Source organism: Panulirus ornatus, chromosome 11, assembly GCF_036320965.1.
Source record: "Panulirus ornatus isolate Po-2019 chromosome 11, ASM3632096v1, whole genome shotgun sequence".
In the NCBI taxonomy this organism is placed as follows: domain Eukaryota; kingdom Metazoa; phylum Arthropoda; class Malacostraca; order Decapoda; family Palinuridae; genus Panulirus; species Panulirus ornatus.
In genome coordinates, this window is record NC_092234.1 from 12,996,594 (window position 1) to 13,014,093 (window position 17,500).

General features: G+C 46.4%; 1 protein-coding gene across 1 annotated transcript in view; it reads left to right on the plus strand.

Annotated features, from left to right (window-relative positions):
* The window catches only part of LOC139751283 (glutamate receptor ionotropic, NMDA 2B-like), a 461,671-nt gene that overhangs the window by 85,523 nt on the left and 358,648 nt on the right, over nt 1-17,500 (plus strand). The window contains exon 3 of the mRNA XM_071666604.1: nt 15,795-15,978. Coding sequence (XP_071522705.1) covers nt 15,795-15,978 — 184 coding nt within the window. The remainder of the gene's footprint in view (nt 1-15,794; nt 15,979-17,500) is intronic.

Below are 17,500 nucleotides of genomic sequence, written 5' to 3' on the forward strand. Positions count from 1 at the left end.
ACCTTTTAATGAATGTTCACAAGCCCTACACACCTGTTGATAAATGCTCACAACCCGTACACACCTGTTCATTAATGTTCACAAGCCCTACACACCTGTTAATAAATGCTCACAACCCGTACACACCTGTTCATTAATGTTCACAAGCCATGCACACCTGTTAATAAATGCTCACAACCCGTATACACCTGTTCATTAATGTTCACAAGCCATGCACACCTGTTAATAGATGCTCACAACCCGTATACACCTGTTCATTAATGTTCGCAAGCCATGCACACCTGTTAATAGATGCTCACAACCCGTATACACCTGTTAATTAATGTTCACAAGCCATGCACACCTGTTAATAGATGCTCACAACCCGTACACACCTGTTAATTAATGTTCACAAGCCATGCACACTTGTTAATAGATGCTCACAACCCGTACACACCTGTTAATTAATGTTCACAAGCCGTGCACACCTGTTAATAGATGCTCACAACCCGTACACACCTGTTAATTAATGTTCACAAGCCATGCACACCTGTTAATAAATGCTCACAACCCGTACACACCTGTTCATTAATGTTCACAAGCCATGCACACCTGTTAATAGATGCTCACAACCCGTATACACCTGTTAATTAATGTTCACAAGCCATGCACACCTGTTAATAGATGCTCACAACCCGTATACACCTGTTAATTAATGTTCACAAGCCCTACACACCTGTTAATAAATGCTCACAAGCCCGTACACACCTGTTCATTAATGTTCACAAGCCATGCACACCTGTTGATAAATGTTAACAAGCCGTAGTTTAACATGCAATCGCCACCACATTGTTAAGCATTGTTCTTCAGCGCACCCAGAACAAAATGGCTGGATTTTTTTTAAATGAAAATATTGCAGTTGAAGAATGCAGGCGGACCATGAAATTCCCAAGTGCTTCAGGCGTTGTCAGAATGTATCACTCGGTTTAGGTATTTGTGGAAAATGCCCACAGATAATCGCATTTAATTATGTATTAATTGTCTTTAAATTATCACTTTAAAAAAAAAAGAAAAGCCATGATTTGTCACTTGACATCCTGATGTTTGGACAGGTACCGAATTGTTTCATATATTTCCTGAATGAATCGGTCGGAATAATTGTCCTAGCTGTGACAATGGCTCAGCTGAAAGTCAGAATGTTTCACTTTTGATTTCAGTAGGTTTCAGCGGAGCGCGAACATCACCCAGTTCCTCCTGGTGTCTTTCATGACGTTTCGAATCGCGCTTCGGATCGCCTTCGAACCACCCTATCTGAACCCGAACGAGGAACGGAGACGAATCAGTTCAGTGAAACGCAGTGAAACGGTTCGAAACAAGTTTCGCGTAAGGGTAGACTCTCCCTACCATGTAAGAGAGAGATGGGCTGACCTGTTATCGTACATGGATCTTGAGTACACAGGTTCGAGGCGAATGGTATGAGGAAAAGACGATGATTCGGTTAATGCTCTTCGAAAACTGGGGTTACGGGTCGTGTGTGTGTGTGACATGAGATATAACTCTCTCTCTCTCTCTCTCTCTCTCTCTCTCTCTCTCTCTCTCTCTCTCTCTCTCTCTCTCTCTCTCTCTCTCTCCACCCTTCCCCCCAGCTGGTCATCTCGCCATCGCATCTGCTGACGACAACACAGCGTCTGGGGCGGGCCACGGTTAAGGAGATGGTGGAGGCAGAGCTGATAATGTTATCTTTTTTCGCAGTGGTGGCCTAGTGATGTTTATCTTAACCTTGTGGTGGGGGGGTTTTGGCGTGGTCCACTTGCGTAGGAAAGATGGGGATAGAAAATGTATAAAAAAGATATATATATATATATATATATATATATATATATATATATATATATATATATATATATATATATATTATCCCTGGGGATAGGGGAGAAAGAATACTTCCCACGTATTCCCTGCGTGTCGTAGAAGGCGACTAAAAGGGGAGGGAGCGGGGGGCTGGAAATCCTCCCCTTTCTTGTTTTTTTTTTAATTTTCCAAAAGAAGGAACAGAGAAGGGGGCCAGGTGAGGATTTTCCCTCTAAGGCCCAGTCCTCTGTTCTTAACGCTACCTCGCTAACGCGGGAAATGGCAAATAGTATAAAATATATATATATATATATATATATATATATATATATATATATATATATATATATATATATATATATATATAGGGGTAAGTAGATAAGAATATAAGAGGTACATATAGGATGATATAGGTGTTCAGACGCATATAGGGTCAGAGCGAAGTTGGGTTATATATTGTAATGATGAAGAGAAGTTCAGTTAAGTTCTGCAGACTTGTTGATGGCAGCATAATGTACAAGATTTATGATGGTGAATGAGAAGAATTATTGGTGAAGTATTGAGGGATGGCTGGCCACATCCTCTGTCATCACCCGTTGTTGTCTGTTGTGTGTCATCACCCGTTGTTGTCTGTTGTGTCTGTATGTCATCACCCGTTGTTGTCTGTTGTGTCTATATGTCATCACCCGTTGTATTGTCTGTTGTGTCTGTTTGTCATCACCTGTTGTATGTCATCACCTGTTGTATGTCTGTTGTGTCTGTCTGTCATCACCCGTTGTTGTCTGTTGTGTCTATATGTCATCACCCGTTGTATTGTCTGTTGTGTCTGTATGTCATCACACGTTGTTGTCTGTTGTGTCTATATGTCATCACCCGTTGTATTGTCTGTTGTGTCTGTATGTCATCACCCGTTGTATGTCTGTTGTGTCTGTATGTCATCACCCGTTGTATGTCTGTTGTGTCTATATGTCATCACCTGTTGATGTCTGTTGTGTCTGTATGTCATCACCCGTTGTATGTCTGTTGTGTCTGTCTGTCATCACCCGTTGTGTTCAGACACACGTAGGGCGCGCGCATAAACGCATGGGGGGGGGGGTTGGGGGGTTGGAGGAGGGAGGACACCCCCCCCCCCCCCGAATCTTTCTGTGTGAATCTGAATCATTTTGGAAAGGTGATTCGCTCTTGTGATATTTGGTGAGTGTGTGAAAACCAGTTTCGTGACGTTTAATGCAATTGCTGCCGGGGTTAATGCAATCTCTCCCCACCCAACGACCCATTTTTTTTTTTTTTAATAACGTTTCAACCCCCCCCCCCCCCCCGCCCACTTCCTCACCCCACCCTCTCTTCAATCACTTTTGCTTTCATTTCTCTCTCTCTCTCTCTCTCTCTCTCTCTCTCTCTCTCTCTCTCTCTCTCTCTCTCTCTCTCTCTCTCTCCAGTGAATGTAATTTCGACTGAAGTGCTTTTCCTGGAACATACGTAGCTTGGGTCTTCCATCGTGGCCTGATGTGACGCACAATGCGTCGTGTTCAGCCACATATAGCTACTAGTTTTGTGTGCTTTAGTGTCAGTTTCTGTTTCCTTCAGTTTCAGTGCTCTATAATCTCGCTTGGTTTCAGTTTCCTTCAGTTTCAGTGTCCTTGTTTCAATGTTCTTTAATCTCGCTTGGCTTCAGTTTCAGTTTCCTTCGGTTTCAGTGTCCTTGTTTCAGTGTTCTTTGATCTCACTTGGTTTCAGTTTCAATGTCCTTGTTTCAATGTTCTTTAATCTCACTTGGCTTCAGTTTCCTTCGGTTTCAGTGTCCTTGTTTCAATGTTCTTGAATCTCACTTGGCTTCAGTTTCAGTTTGAATGTTCTATGATATCAGTTTGCTTTAGTTTCACGTAGTTTCATTTTTCTTCATTTTTAGTTTCATGAGTTTGCTTCAACTTCAGTTTCCTACGATTTCAGTTTGCTTCAGTCTGTTTCCTGCAGTTTCAGCGTGCTTTAGTCTTCGTCCCATGCAGTTTCAGTTCGGTTCAGCTTCAGCTTCAGTCGTGTAAGCACCATAACAGGGGAAGGGGGGGAGGACCAGTGTGTGTAGTCAAGGGTCGTACCGTCGTGCTCAAGGGTTGTACCGTCGTGTATAAGGGTCGTACCGTCGTGCTCAAGGGTCGTACCGTCGTGCTCAAGGGTTGTACCGTCGTGTATAAGGGTCGTAGAGTCGTGCTCAAGGGTCGCACCGTCGTACTCAAGGGTCGCACCGTCGTGTTCAAGGGTCGTAGAGTCGTGCTCAAGGGTCGTACCGTCGTGCTCAAGGGTCGCACCGTCGTACTCAAGGGTCGCACTGTCGTGTTCAAGGGTCGTAGAGTCGTGCTCAAGGGTCGTACCGTCTTGATCAAGGGTCGTACCGTCGTGCTCAAGGGTCGCACCGTCGTGCTCAAGGGTCGTACCGTCGTCCTCAAGGGTCGTACCGTCGTCCTCAAGGGTCGTACCGTCGTGCTCAAGGGTCGTACCGTCGTCCTCAAGGGTCGTACCGTCGTGCTCAAGGATCGTACCATCGTGCTCAAGAGTCGTACCGTCGTGCTCAAGGGTCGTACCGTCGTCCTCAAGGGTCGTACCGTCGTGCTCAAGGATCGTACCATCGTGCTCAAGAGTCGTACCGTCGTGCTCAAGGGTCGCACCGTCGTGTTCAAGGGTCGTACCGTCGTCCTCAAGGGTCGTGCCGTCGTGCTCAAGGGTCGTACCGTCGTCCTCAAGGGTCGTACCGTCGTGCTCAAGGATCGTACCATCGTGCTCAAGAGTCGTACCGTCGTGCTCAAGGGTCGCACCATCGTGCTCAAGGGTCGTACCGTCGTGCTCAAGGGTCGTACCATCGTGCTCAAGGGTCGTACCGTCGTGCTCAAGGGTCGTACCGTCGTGTGTGTCATTTATCATCGAGGTTTACGTCATTATCCCACGGTTCGATTACATTTCCCACCGTATAGTCAAATGTAATTCTTCTTCTTCTTCTCAGTATTAGAGCTCTGGTTCTGTCTTCTGGGTGGATTACGTATGTGTTCATTAAAGGCAATAATGAATGGTTGTTATCTGTCTTGCATAATGATGACCCAGCTAGTGTGGATTTAACCCTGGTTTGATTATATTAACGTACGGGAAGGGAAGGGGGGGGGCCCTATAGCACGTGACGTAATTGTTGGGGTAACCGTTAATGTAATTGATAGATAATTGGTGACGTAATCGGCGGATAATTATACCACGAGGTGATGTATTTGATTATGATCTCGTTATTCAGGGATTAAATTCATCCGGCCATTTAAACGTGTTGAATGTAATTTAATGTGTTACACAGATTTGATTGAGGTTATGTGCTCTTAGAATTATTATTATTATTATTATTAATAGTAGTAGTAGTAGTTGATTATTATTATTATTATTATTAATAGTAGTAGTAGTAGTTGATTATTATTATTATTATTATTATTATTATTATTATTATTATTAATAGTAGTAGTAGTAGTTTAATTATTATTATTATTATTATTATTATTATTATTATTATTATTATTATTATTATTAATAGTAGTAGTAGTAGTAGTTTAATTATTATTATTGTTATTATTAATAGTAGTAGTAGTAGTAGTTTAATTATTATTATTATTATTATTATTATTATTATTAATAGTAGTAGTAGTAGTAGTTTAATTATTATTATTGTTATTATTAATAGTAGTAGTAGTAGTAGTTTTATTATTATTATTATTATTATTATTATTATTATTATCTCGCCTACAGATTCAACTCTGTATTTTATAGCAGTCAAAATTCACATTTAAGTTATTATGTTGTTTATTCATTTATTTATATATAGATGCCAGACTAACCAGTAGAGAACACATGAAACCAGGAGTGTTGGAGACCATACTTTTAACTATTTCAGGTTTCTTCATATTTTATTTTTTGTTCAATTTCGAACACGTTTTAAATCGTATTTATAATTCCATTTTCTACGAGAATTTATGAGACACCGTCTAAAACAAACGTGTTTTTTTTTTTTTTTCAAGAAAGCGTTCACATTTTTTAAAGGTGTGAGAAACACCATCGAAATCAAACTTTTTTTTTTTCAAGAAAACGTTCACATTTTTTTTTTTAAAGGTGTGAACGTTTTTTTTTTCTCGTTTCAAACGTATCCTTTAAATGTTGCCTCTTAGGAATTTTCTTAATGCATGCATGCAGTCGTAGTAGTGAGATGAATACGTTTGCGTATCATTAAATTTAGTGATGTTTGGGAGCTGATGTGCAGCACTCGATATATATATATATATATATATATATATATATATATATATATATATATATATATATATATATATATATTTTTAAACTATTCGCCATTTCCCGCGTTAACGAGGTAGCGTTAAGAACAGAGGACTGGGCCTTTGAGGGAATATCCTCACCTGGCCCCCTTCTCTGTTCCTTCTTTTGGAAAATTAAAAAAAAAATAATGAGAAGGGAGGATTTCCAGCCCCCGCTCCCTCCCCTTTTAGTCGCCTTCTACGACACGCAGAAAATACGTGGGAAGTATTCTTTCTCTCCTATCCCCAGGGATAATATATATATATATATATATATATATATATATATATATATATATATATATATATATATATATAGCTTAGAGAACTAGCAAAGAATGACCTAATCTGCGTTTATCCATTTTTTTTAACCGCCATGTTGATAATGTGATTTTCAAATTACATTTAATACAATTTTACCATTTTTATTTATTTTTTTTTTCGTTTTTATTAGCTATTTCATATCTCTATATTTTCACAGGATTATTATATGTCTTAAAAACCTTACATCATCACCATTATTATTACCATCAATGAACCTTTACCCCTTCCCCTGCCCATCCCTCTTCCCTTCCCTATCCCACCCTTTTCCCTCCCTCCCTCCCTCCCTCCATCCATCAACCCCTTGAGTAACCACTGCCATCAACGCTCTCCATCAAACCCATCCATCTACATCCTTACCCCATCATCATCATCATCATCATCATCATCATCATCCCCTGCCATCAATCAGTTAAATATATTCCCTCCACCCCACCCAACCCTCAGACCAACACTCCCTCCACCCCACCTCTCTCTCTCTCTCTCTCTCTCTCTCTCTCTCTCTCTCCCTCCCTCCCTACCCCACCATAACCCTTCCATTTAAGGAGCCATCTACCACACACACACACACACACACACACACACACACACACACCCGTATTTCAGCCACACTCACATCTCCCCCTCCCACTTCCCCTTCCCCTCCTCAATCTTAGTCAACCCACCCGTGAAAAAAGGAGGGGTAAAAAAATATATATATATATATTATCTATAAAAATATATCTGCCTATCTATCTATCTTGTTCTATAATTGTTTCTCTTCCGCGTGGACCCATCTGTCTTGCGTTTCTCATACCGCCACACCAGCGCGGAAAAATCAGTGAGAATAAAAAAATCAACCTAAATGATTTATTTATATATATATATTTCTTTCTTTCAAACTATTCGCCATTTCCTGCGTTAGCAAGGTAGCGTTAAGAACAGAGGACTGGACCTCTGAGGGAAATCCTCACTTGGCCCCCTTCTCTGTTCCTTCTTTTGGAAAATTAAAAAAAAAAAGGGGAGAAGAGGGGAGAAATAATCCTCCCTTGGCCCCCTTCTCTGTTCCTTCTTTTTGGAAAGTAAAGACGGGAGGGGAGGATTTTCATACCACCCAGCTCCCACCTCTTTTAGTCGCCTTGTACGACACGCAAGGAATACGTAGGAAGTATATTTTTTCTACCCTGTTCCCAAGGATTATATATATATATATATATATATATATATATATATATATATATATATATATATATATATATATATGTTGAAGTGTATAGGTATGTATATGTGCGTGTGTGGACGTGTATGTATATATACATGCGTATGTGGGTGGGTTGAGCCATTCTCTCGTCTGTTTCCATGCGCTACCTCGCTAACGCGGGAGACGGCGACAAATTAGGATAAATAAATATATCACAGGGGTCCCGGGTTCGATCCTGGCTGTGGGAGGTTTGTATGTTCTATGAAGGTGCGCGTTCATATGCACTTTATTCGTGTATATATATATATATATATATATATATATATATATATATATATATATATATATATATATATATATATTTTCTTTCAAACTATTCGCCATTTCCTGCGTTAGCAAGGTAGCGTTAAGAACAGAGGACTGGGCCTCTGAGGGAATACCCTCACCTGGCCCCCCCTTCTCTGTTCCGTCTTTTAGAAAATTAAAAAAAAAAACAAGGGGGGAGGATTTCCAGTCCCCCGCTCCCTCCCCTTTTAGTCGCCTTTTACGACACGCAGGGAATACGTGGGAAGTATTCTTTCTCCCCTCTCCCCAGGGATAATATATATATATATATATATATATATATATATATATATATATATATATATATATATATATATATATGTAATCCTCCTGTTACACCTGGAATATTCGTCTCCACTTGCAAATCCTTCCACTCCCATCCCCCACCTCCTCAATCTCCCCCTTTCCTACCCTCTTCCCCCTTCCCTCCCCTTCCCTTCCCTTCCCCAACCTGCAACAAGGGAGGTGTAATTTGTCTTCCGTCTTTTCCACATTAATCATTTCCCTGACCGGCAGTTCTCCTCTCCCTCACCACCCCTTCCCTACACCATTCCAACCTCCCCCCCTTCTTGCTCATCCTCCTCCTCCTCCTCCTCCAAATAGACCGTATTGTATTGTCCTTTGCCCCCCTCTCCCTGCTCTCACCCCTGACTCTCCCAGACATTACTCTTCCTCTCCCGTGATATACACATCCTGTCCCAGTCCTCACCACCTCTCCCCCACTCGCTCTCCTCCCTCTCCCAGACCGCGCCACGCCACTTCCCATCTCCCCCCCTGCGGCTCTCTCCAACACTCTCTCTCTATCTCTTCCTCGATCTCTGTATATTTGTCTCATTCTCCCCTCCCTCCTCCCCTTCCATGTCATGTCTCTCCCTGTCTCCCCTCACCCATTGTTTATCGCTTCTCTTCCCTTTATGTATCTTCCTCCTCTCTCCCCTCCCACGTCTCCTCTCCCACGTTCCCTCCCTCCCCATCTCCCGTTTCTCCAGCTGCCCATCCCACATTCTCTCCTCTCCAGCGCCATCTCCCGTCCTGTCCTTCCTTACCTGTCTGGTCTTATTTCACCTTCTTCTTCATCATCATCATCGTCACGTTATCACCTTCATCATCATCATCATCATCTTCTTCTTCTTCTTCTTCTTCTTCTTCTTCTTCTTCTTCATTATCACTTCATCACCTTCTTCTTCATCATCATCATTACATCACCTTCTTCATCTTCTTCATCATCATTATATCATCACCTTCTTCATCACACTCTTCTTCTTCTTCACAATCATCATCATCATAATTTATCACCATCATCATCATCACCATCGTTCTCTCTCTCTCTCTCTCTCTCTCTCTCTCTCTCTCTCTCTCTCTCTCCCTCCCTCCCTCCCTCCCTCCGTACATCAGGTATGCAGCGTTCTGCTGTGGTGAACACCGCTGTGTTTTGTGGTGTAGTCTCCTCCCTCCTCCCCCATCCCCTACCCCATCCCCCCCCCCGAAAAAAAAAGAGAAGGGAAAAAAAGAAAAGGAATTAGAGTGGTGAGCGAAGGCGCTGGACGTGAGCGGACTTCCCTCCCTCCCTCCTTCCCCCAAACGTCTGCTGGGCAGTTCGGCCTCCCTGCTGTGTCCGGCCGGGACTCACGCAAGGCTTGGGGGGGGGTCGGGGGGGGGGGGTTGGCCATAGGGTAAGGGGGTTGGGGTGGGGTTGGCCGGGGGGGGGGGTTGACCATGTCCCCGGTGGAATGAGCTAACTTGATGGTGACGTCGTGCAATGCATTCGACTGTGGGTTCACTACCGGAACTCTTTAACTCTCTCTCTCTCTCTCTCTCTCTCTCTCTCTCTCTCTCTCTCTCTCTCTCTCTCTCTCTCTCTATCTATCTATCTATCTCAGGCATGTCTGCGGGTGCTATGAAGGTGAGGATTGGAGAGAGAGCGAGAGAGAGAGAGAGGCTTGTCAACAGAGATGATGTGTACCAATACCCCTGTGTTTACAGTCTCTTCAACCTGTTAAATTACCTTAAACATGAACTACCTCATTGGGTGTTGGGGGGGGGGGGTGACAAAAAGTCAACGCACCTCGCCCTCGTTAATTGAGAGGGGGGAGACACTCATTGAAAGTGAATTGATCATGTGGTTGTTCACTGTACTCCCGGTCGTGAACTGTCGTCTCTCATCCGCCCAGTTACCAGTCATTTTTATCATCCTGGTTACCAGTTCAGCTTTCCCGTTTCCACTCGTGTGGTATCTTGGGTCCCCAGTGACGTTCCGTTTTCTATTTGCTTTCCAGTTTGTTTGGGTCCCCAGTGACGTTCCGTTTTCTATTTGCTTTCCAGTTTGTTTGGGTCCCCAGTGACGTTCCGTTTTCTATTTGCTTTCCAGTTGGTTTAGGTACTCAGTGACGTTCCGTTTTCTATTTGCTTTCCAGTTTGTTTGGGTCCCCAGTGACGTTCCGTTTTCTATTTGCTTTCCAGTTTGTTTAGGTACCCAGTGACGTTCCGTTTTCTATTTGCTTTCCAGTTTGTTTAGGTACCCAGTGACGTTCCGTTTTCTATTTGCTTTCCAGTTTGTTTAGGTACCCAGTGACGTTCCGTTTTCTATTTGCTTTCCAGTTGGTTTAGGTACTCAGTGACGTTCCGTTTTCTATTTGCTTTCCAGTTTGTTTGGGTACCCAGTGACGTCCCGTTTTCTATTTGCTTTCCAGTTTGTTTGGGTCCCCAGTGACATTCCGTTTTCTATTTGCTTTCCAGTTTGTTTGGGTCCCCAGTGACGTTCCGTTTTCTATTTGCTTTCCAGTTTGTTTGGGTCCCCAGTGACGTTCCGTTTTCTATTTGCTTTCCAGTTTGTTTGGGTCCCCAGTGACGTTCCGTTTTCTATTTGCTTTCCAGTTGGTTTGGGTCCCCAGTGACGTTCCGTTTTCTATTTGCTTTCCAGTTTGTTTAGGTACCCAGTGACGTTCCGTTTTCTATTTGCTTTCCAGTTAGTTTGGGTCCCCAGTGAGGTTCCGTTTTCTATTTGCTTTCCAGTTTGTTTTGTTTTGTTTTTTTTTTTTCCCCAGTCAGCTCTTTACACGCCTCCCCCCCCAGCCCCCCCCACCCCCCCCACCACCCCATCACCCCCCCCCCCCCCACGTTCCGTATTCCAGTCCAGTTCCGCGTTCCACCGTGTCATTATCCCGGGGTTGGGGGGGGGGGGACGGACCGGTCACCAGGGCGGAAGCGCGGTCCGAGCGGAAAAGACGGGCCACAGTCGCAGGTTTTAGAATTCTCTCTCTCTCTCTCTCTCTCTCTCTCTCTCTCTCTCTCTCTCTCTCTCTCTCTCTCTCTCTCTCTCTCTCTCTCTATCTATCTATCTCTTGTCTATCTATCTTTATCTATCTCTCCCTAACTATCTATCTACTCTATCTATCTATCTCTCTATCTCTATCTATCTATCTTTATCTATCTCTCCCTAACTATCTATCTACTCTATCTATCTATCTCTCTATCTCTATCTATCTATCTTTATCTATCTATCCCTATCTGTCTATCTACAGCGAGTTTTCCATCTCGCTTTTTCCCTTCCGTATAACAAAATAATTGGCAAATAATTGGGCCAGAATTGTTTTCGGGTGTCCCAGGTTGCCAGTTGTGTAGGCGACACCTGACCCATAAAGGTCGCACCGTCGGGCTCAAGGGTCGTACCGTCGTTCTCAGAGGTCGTACCGTCGTGCGCAAGGGTCGCACCGTCGTGCTCAAGGGTCGTACCGTCGTGCTCAAGGCTGGTAGTACCGTCGTGCTCAAAGGTCGTACCGTCGTGCTCAAAGGTCGTACCGTCGTGCTCAAGGGTCGTACCGTCGTGCTCAGTGGTCGTACCGTCGTGCTCAAGGGTCGTACCATCGTGCTCAAGGCTGGTCCTACCGTCGTGCTCAAGGGTCGTACCGTCGTGCTCAAGGGTCGTAACGTCGTGCTCAGAGGTCGTATTGTCGTGCTCAAGGGTCGTACCGTCGTGCTCAAGGCTAGTCGTACCGTCGTACTCAAGGGTCGTACCGTCGTGCTCAAGGGTCGTACCGTCGTGCTCAGAGGTCGTACCGTCGTACTCAAGGCTAGTCGTACCGTCGTGCTCAAGGGTCATACCGTCGTGCTCAAGGGTCGCACCGTCGTGCTCAAGGCTGGTCGTACCGTCGTACTCAAGGCTAGTCGTACCGTCGTGCTCAAGGCTGGTCGTACCGTCGTACTCAAGGCTAGTCGTACCGTCGTGCTCAAGGCTGGTCGTACCGTCGTGCGATAGTCGTCAATTCCTCATCCAACACTTTTTTTTCTATGCCCGCTGGCTAAAACAGTTAACATGTTTCTAACACGACTGTATCCAGACACGCTTTTCTGACAACCTTTATGAATGTATTCTCTCTCTCTCTCTCTCTCTCTCTCTCTCTCTCTCTCTCTCTCTCTCTCTCTCTCTCTCTCTCTCCCCAAAGCCCGTGATTGCTGGAAACTTTCTCCTGGCATAAATGCAGACTTCGAGGAGGAGGAGGAGGGCGCCGCCCGCCCTTCAACACACACACACACACACACACACACACACACACACACACACCTACCTGCTCCTCCTCCTCCACAGTCGCCATCATTACCGAGCTGTGTGGGTTCGTGGGGAACTTGTCCTTTATTTAAGCAAGCGCCGGGTTACTGTCAGACCCCGAGATGATGATGGAGAGGGAGGGAGGGAGACAGACCAGACCCCGAGATGATGATGGAGAGGGAGGGAGGGAGACAGACCAGACCCCGAGATGATGATGGAGAGGGAGGGAGGGAGACAGACCAGACCCCGAGATGATGACGGAGAGGGAGGGAAGTAGACAGACCAGACCCCGGGATGATGATAGAGAGAGGGATGGAGGGAGACAGACCAGACCCCGAGATGATGATAGAGAGGGAGGGAAGGAGACAGACCAGACCCCGGGATGATGATAGAGAGAGGGATGGAGGGAGACAGACCAGACCCCGGGATGATGATAGAGAGGGAGGGAGACAGACCAGACTCCGGGATGATGATAGAGAGAGGGAGGGAGACAGACCAGACCCCGAGATGATGATAGAGAGAGGGAGGGAGGGAGGGAGACAGACCAGACCCCGAGATGATGAGAGGGAGGGAGGGAGACAGACCAGACCCCGAGATGATGATAGAGAGGGAGGGAGGGAGACAGACCAGACCCCGAGATGATGAGAGGGAGGGAGGGAGACAGACCAGACCCCGAGATGATGATAGAGAGGGAGGGAGGGAGACAGACCAGACCCCGAGATGATGATGGAGAGGGAGGGAGGGAGACAGACCAGACCCCGAGATGATGACGGAGAGGGAGGGAAGTAGACAGACCAGACCCCGGGATGATGATAGAGAGAGGGATGGAGGGAGACAGGCCAGATCGCTTCCTAGAACACGTTTCTTAACCATGGTTGCAAATGGCTCAAGAAGGAAGGAACAGTACCTCTTACTGAAGGTGGGAGGGTGTCGTTCCAGTGGCATTGGCTGGAATGTATGATAATTGTTCATTCCAGTGGCATTGGCTGGAATGTATGATAATTGTTCATTCCAGTGGCGTTGGCTGGAATGTATGATAATTGTTCATTCCAGTGGCCTTGGCTGGAATGTATGATAATTGTTCATTCCAGTGGCGTTGGCTGGAATGTATAGAACGATTACTTTATAAGCCACATCTGTGTAAACTTAAGGTGCGTAGCTTCAGTGGGACTGACTTAAGTTTGAGTGGCTACACACACACACACACACACACACACACACACACACACACACACACACACACACTGGAGAGAGAGAGAGAGAGAGAGAGAGAGAGAGAGAGAGAGAGAGAGAGAGAGAGAGAGAGAAGAAGAAGAAGAGATAGTTCATCCCAAACTTGTCTTCTTCAGTGGATGGTAAACCAAACTTAAGCAAATGTGGCCATTGGTAAACTCTTTTGTGTGCTGGAGCTCAGGTCAGATTTTGGGGAAGTTTGTGAATGGGTGTGACCAGGGAGATGGAGGTGTGACCAGGGAGATGGAGGTGTGACCAGGGAGATGGAGATGTGACCAGGGAGATGGAGATGTGACCAGGGAGATGGAGGTGTGACCAGGGAGATGGAGATGTGACCAGGGAGATGGAGATGTGACCAGGGAGATGGAGATGTGACCAGGGAGATGGAGATGTGACCAGGGAGATGGAGATGTGACCAGGGAGATGGAGATGTGACAGGGAGATGGAGATGTGACCAGGGAGATGGAGATGTGACCAGGGAGATGGAGATGTGACCAGGGAGATGGAGATGTGACCAGGGAGATGGAGATGTGACCAGGGAGATGGAGATGTGACCAGGGAGATGGAGGTGTGACCAGGGAGATGGAGATGTGACCAGGGAGATGGAGATGTGACCAGGGAGATGGAGATGTGACCAGGGAGATGGAGGTGTGACCAGGGAGATGGAGATGTGACCAGGGAGATGGAGATGTGACCAGGGAGATGGAGAGATGTGACCAGGGAGAGATGGAGATGTGACCAGGGAGATGGAGGATGTGACCAGGGAGATGGAGGTTGTGACCAGGGAGATGGAGGTGTGACCAGGGAGATGGAGGTGTGACCAGGGGATGGAGATGTGACCAGGGAGATGGAGATGTGACCAGGGAGATGGAGATGTGGACCAGGGAGATGGAGGTGTGACCAGGGAGATGGAGATGTGACCAGGGAGAGGGAGGTGTGACCAGGGAGATTGAGGTGTGACCAGGGAGATGGAGATGTGACCAGGGAGATGGAGGTGTGACCAGGGAGATGGAGATGTGACCAGGGAGATGGAGATGTGACCAGGGAGATGGAGGTGTGACCAGGGAGATGGAGATGTGACCAGGGAGATGGAGATGTGACCAGGGAGATGGAGGTGTGACCAGGGAGATGGAGATGTGACCAAGGAGATGGAGATGTGACCAGGGAGATGGAGATGTGACCAGGGAGATGGAGATGTGACCAGGGAGATGGAGGTGTGACCAGGGAGATGGAGATGTGACCAGGGAGATGGAGATGTGACCAGGGAGATGGAGATGTGACCAGGGAGATGGAGGTGTGACCAGGGAGATGGAGATGTGACCAGGGAGATGGAGATGTGACCAGGGGGATGATGGAGGTGTGACCAGGGTAATGATGGAGGTGTGACCAGGGTAATGATGGAGGTGTGACCAGGGTAATGATGGAGGTGTGACCAGGGTAATGATGGAGGTGTGACCAGGGTAATGATGGAGGTGTGACCAGGGTGATGATGAAGGTGTGACCAGGGTAATGATGGAGGTGTGACCAAGGTAATGATGGAGGTGTGACCATGGTAATGATGGAGGTGTGACCAGGGTAATGATGGAGGTGTGACCAGGGTAATGATGGAGGTGTGACCAGGGTAATGATGGAGGTGTGACCAGGGTAATGATGGAGGTGTGACCAGGGTAATGATGGAGGTGTGACCAGGGTAATGATGGAGGTGTGACCAGGGTAATGATGGAGGTGTGACCAGGGTAATGATGGAGGTGTGACCAGGGTAATGATGGAGGTGTGACCAGGGTGGTTTAGTGAGTTGTTTGGCATCATTGCCTAGTTCACCCCCCCCTGACAATCGTCTATCACCCCCCCTTCCCTCCCTACCCCCCCCCCCCATCCATCCCTCCCATCCCCATTCCTTCCTTCGCTCTCCCTCTCGCTAACGAAGGAGATCAAATCAAGACACCAAAACGTCCAGACCAGAGCTACTAACTCCAGCCCTCCTTCTCTTCTTCCCCTCCGTCAGGCGTCCACTTCGACACCGACGACGACGCCCTTCAGGAGGCCATCGTCACCACCATCAGGATCTTCGGCTACGGCGTCCTCAACTTCCTGAGCGACGCGCGCAACGAGCACCTGAGCCTCAAACCTCAGCTCTCCTGCGAGGGACACGCCAACGCCAGGTGGTCGCTTGGCGCCACCTTCTACAGGTTAGTGTCACACGCGCCCCCTTCCCTGCACGCACGTCCCTCCCATCCTGCACGCACGCCCCTACCATCCTGCACGCACGCCCCTCCCATCCTGCACGCACGCCCCTACCATCCTGCACGCACGCCCCTACCATCCTGCACGCACGCCCCTCCCATCCTGCACGCACGCCCCTACCATCCTGCACGCACGCCCTTACCATCCTGCACTTACGCCCCTAACACACTGCGTGCCCCTTCCATGCTGCACTCCCCTCCCATCCTGCACGCCCTTCCCATACTTTATACCCCTCCCATGCTGCACGCCCCTCCCATACTGCACGCCCCTCCCATCCTGCATATCCCTCCCATACTGCACGCCCCTCCCATCCTGCACGCCCTTCCCATACTGCATACACCTTCCCTTTTTGCATGTTGCACTCCCCTCCCATCCTGCACGCCCTTCCCATACTTTATACCCCTCCCATGCTGCACGCCCCTCCCATACTGCACGCCCCTCCCATCCTGCACGCCCCTCCCATACTGCACGCCCCTCCCATCCTGCATCCCCTTCCCATACTGCATACACCATCCCTTTTGCATGCCCCTTCCTTACGTCGTGCCCCTTCCATGTCTATTGTCCCACCGACTATTCCATGATGCCGTTAGCTAGCCATGCATGTGGTACATCCCTGTTCCACTGTTTAATTCCTGTCCATTTAAGAATATATAGTTTTTATTATAGTCTTTCGTTCCTCCGTCTCGTTACTGTTGTAATTTGGTTGCCCCATAGCGGCGTGGTGTTGGTTGGTGTGTGAGTAAGGTTGTCGTAATGCTGCATATTTTGAGGATTTTGGACCATGTGATGTATACTCATGTATGAGCGCTTCCTGTATAACATCCTCCTAAACATTCTCTGTGCAGTAGCGAGAATATATATATATATATATATATATATATATATATATATATATACTTTTTTTTTTTCATACTATTCGCCATTTCCCGCGATAGCGAGGTAGCGTTAAGAACAGAGGACTGGGCCTTTGAGGGAATATCCTCACCTGGCCCCCTTCTCTGTTCCTTCTTTTGGAAAATTAAAAAAAAAAAACGAGAGGGGAGGATTTCCAGCCCCCCGCTCCCTTCCCTTTTAGTCGCCTTCTACGACACGCAGGGAATACGTGGGAAGTATTCTTTCTCCCCTATCCCCAGGGATAATATATATATATATATATATATATATATATATATATATATATATATATATATATATATATATATATATATTATCTAAACGTAGCATTGTATTAACACGGAAAAGTTCCCGTTTACGGAGATAAGCTGAGCGTAGTGGAGATAATGAAGCCATAAAGCTGTTTGTAGACTGCAGTGGTGTACGTTACTGACCTTATCTAACCCCCGGTACATCTTACATATAAGTTTCTTCTCAACTGTAACATCACGATGAGAGATGAAACTGAAGAAACTGGGCTTCAAAAAAAAAAAAAAAAGAAACTTTAAGCTCCATAATCATCCTTGGGGATAG